Below are 2,500 nucleotides of genomic sequence, written 5' to 3' on the forward strand. Positions count from 1 at the left end.
GAAGAAGAAAGAGCTAGAAGAATAAATGAGCACAGAGGTAGGCCTACCTCGTTGAGCTTGGTCTGCAGGTCGCACAGCTGGATCTCGAAGTTGGTCTTCTGGTCGACGAGCTCGTTCTTGATCTTGGTGCCCTCGAGGCGGGAGTCGGCCAGCTTGTCCTCCAGTTCCGTGATCTGTGACTGCAGTTCCTGGGTCTCGATCAAGTGCTGTTGCGCCTGTGAGAGGGAGAGGCGGTGTCGCACGGAGGCGTTAGTCTAGAGAGAAAAGCCTTGAGAGCGAGGAAAGAAATTTGGAAAAAAGGGAAGAACTCTCAGCTGGTTGTGAAATGTGAAGTGAGGGCGGGTCACGTTTATTGCAGGGGATGCTTATCGGAATGACACTAGGGCTGGAAAGCTCCAACTATAGAGGTGCCCCGGAGATTACCCAGTTGAATTCGTGTTTGTCAGTCTGAGGAATCTATGAGAATCCCACGGGGTATGTGTGCATGTGGACAAGAACTAGTTTTATGTGTACCTGACAGCTGTGGAGTGACTTAAGATGTTCCTTTTTATTCTTGTGTGTGAAACGACTAGAATTAATAGTTTACGGTGAGGTTAGAAACGAGTGTTATTGTAAAAAAAATGAAATCTGCAGTTGGAGCTTTTAATTTTTTGTCATAAAGTTCAGCTTTGCATTTTTATTTAATTTTTCGACATCCCATTAAGTTTACCGATTTCCGAAGTTCTGATTAAAGCTTATGCACAAGCTTCTCTATGTTACTGTTGACTCTAAAGATGATCTCAGGTTAAGTAAGATCATGAGCAGTTCAGGAGCTGCTGTTCTGGTGATTAGTGTCACTAAGCAAAGTTGTTTAAGACTAAGCAGGGCTGTCAAGAGTACAAGGAGGTTCAACCTCGTTAGTGACACTTCATATGACATTTTACTGACACCGAAGCTCAGACAGGACAGCCGCCGAGTGGCCACGGGCGTGGGCGCTCGGGCGGGCCGGCGGAGAGACGAGGCCAGGAAAGGTCACTGGAACCCTTAGTGGCGGCGGCGAGAAGCGATTGCATGGCTATCTGAGTCAACTAACAAACAGCTTAAGTTCTAAAGGCAGAGTGCGAGGTTTAGTGCCTTCAAGTGTCCATGCCCAAGAGCCCGTTCTGTGGTGGTGACACATGACACGCTCTGACAGCATAGGTCGAATATTGCCTTTATTTTATATTTTGAAACTCAAAACACATGAGTTGTTTTCTTATGATGCAATACGAATGACACAGACACTTGACGGGCACATAACAGCGCAGGGGGTCAAGTTTTGCCTTATGCTCGTTTGTGCATTTTTTTCTCTTTTTTTTTTTTTTGTCTTTACTTTTACCTTGAGGTCGGCCACACGCTGGACCGCCGCGATCTATGAGTAAAAGTTTGGTTACTGACCCTCGACTGACAAAGGTTTAAGTGCTGACGAAATCCACAATACTTTTTTTAAGCAAAAAAAAGACTCTGGGAATAACATTTCCTCTCTGATCACATGATTCAAAAGACTTTCATGAGTTGTGGACTTCGCGAGACTTTCTTTACAACAGTCAGAATCTAGTGTTAAGTTTTCTCTTCTTTAAATATAGCAAATAGAACCTACAATACTCCTGCGGTAGCGAAAACAGAAAGCCATCACTTGTACAAAACACTCCTTATCATTCTGTTATTGGGTCTGATCTAGAGATAAGACGAAGACGCATCTAACTATCAAAGGATAAACTCGATGAACACAAGGAGCTAATCTGCCACAAAGAACTAAGAAGTATAACACTGAAAGGAGATACTTAAAGTGAATCTAACTTGAAGAGAAAGTGACTAAGTAAAGGTGTGGATTCTTAAGCTCTCGTTATAAGCAGAAAAGAGACACAAATTACTGAAAAAAGGTAAAGTTTGAAAGACTAAATAGAAAGTATGAAGAAGAAAAAAGAAAAAAAAATAATACTGCAGACCCAGTAGAGACAATTATTTTGTCCTTTGCAAACTATCTGCATATTTAATACAAACAATCTAACAACCTACTTTCAGGTACCAATCATAAAAATAACAGCATATAAGAACCCGCATTTTCAAAAAAATTAAACTGTTTTCTGATAATTACACAGGAGGAACTAGTACATTTCAGTACCCTAAACATAACGTAACATTAATCTTAATCCTCCTGTTTGTGTAATTAGGAAGCTAATCCCCCATTAGCTTAATCAAAATGATTTCGGTAGTATTACGGCGAGACAATATATACAGTAGATTCAGAGCCTAAGGTCACCTAGTTTCTCTCTCTTAAGCCCCTTTCGTGTCCTTACCCCCCTCCCCCCTTCGTCTCTTTGACTCCATCTTCCCCTTTTACCTAAACCTATAAACACACATGCTGAGAATAGATAGATAAGTGAGTAGACAATAGGTAGGTAGACAGAGAGAGAGAGAGAGGGAAAGGGAGGGAGGGAAAGCGAGAGGTTAGAGAGAGAGAGAGAGAGAGAGAGAGAGA

At 42.2% G+C, this 2,500-nt stretch overlaps 1 protein-coding gene across 11 annotated transcripts in view; it reads right to left on the reverse strand.

The window, feature by feature from the left end:
• The window catches only part of LOC113803632 (trichohyalin), a 141,580-nt gene that overhangs the window by 34,679 nt on the left and 104,401 nt on the right, over nt 1–2,500 (reverse strand). For 10 of the 11 annotated variants that reach the window (XR_011399665.1, XM_070140804.1, XM_070140802.1 and 7 more), the window contains 2 exons: nt 1,358–1,390; nt 48–215 (listed from right to left, as the gene is read on the reverse strand). Coding sequence is in view for 10 of the 11 variants with exons in the window: in XM_070140804.1 (XP_069996905.1) it covers nt 48–215; nt 1,358–1,390 (201 nt within the window). In the remaining variant the exon portion in view is untranslated. The remainder of the gene's footprint in view (nt 1–47; nt 216–1,357; nt 1,391–2,500) is intronic. The other variant, XM_070140801.1, reaches the window with a different exon arrangement.

The sequence above is a fragment of the Penaeus vannamei genome, chromosome 27 (genome assembly GCF_042767895.1).
Source record: "Penaeus vannamei isolate JL-2024 chromosome 27, ASM4276789v1, whole genome shotgun sequence".
NCBI lineage: Eukaryota > Metazoa > Arthropoda > Malacostraca > Decapoda > Penaeidae > Penaeus > Penaeus vannamei.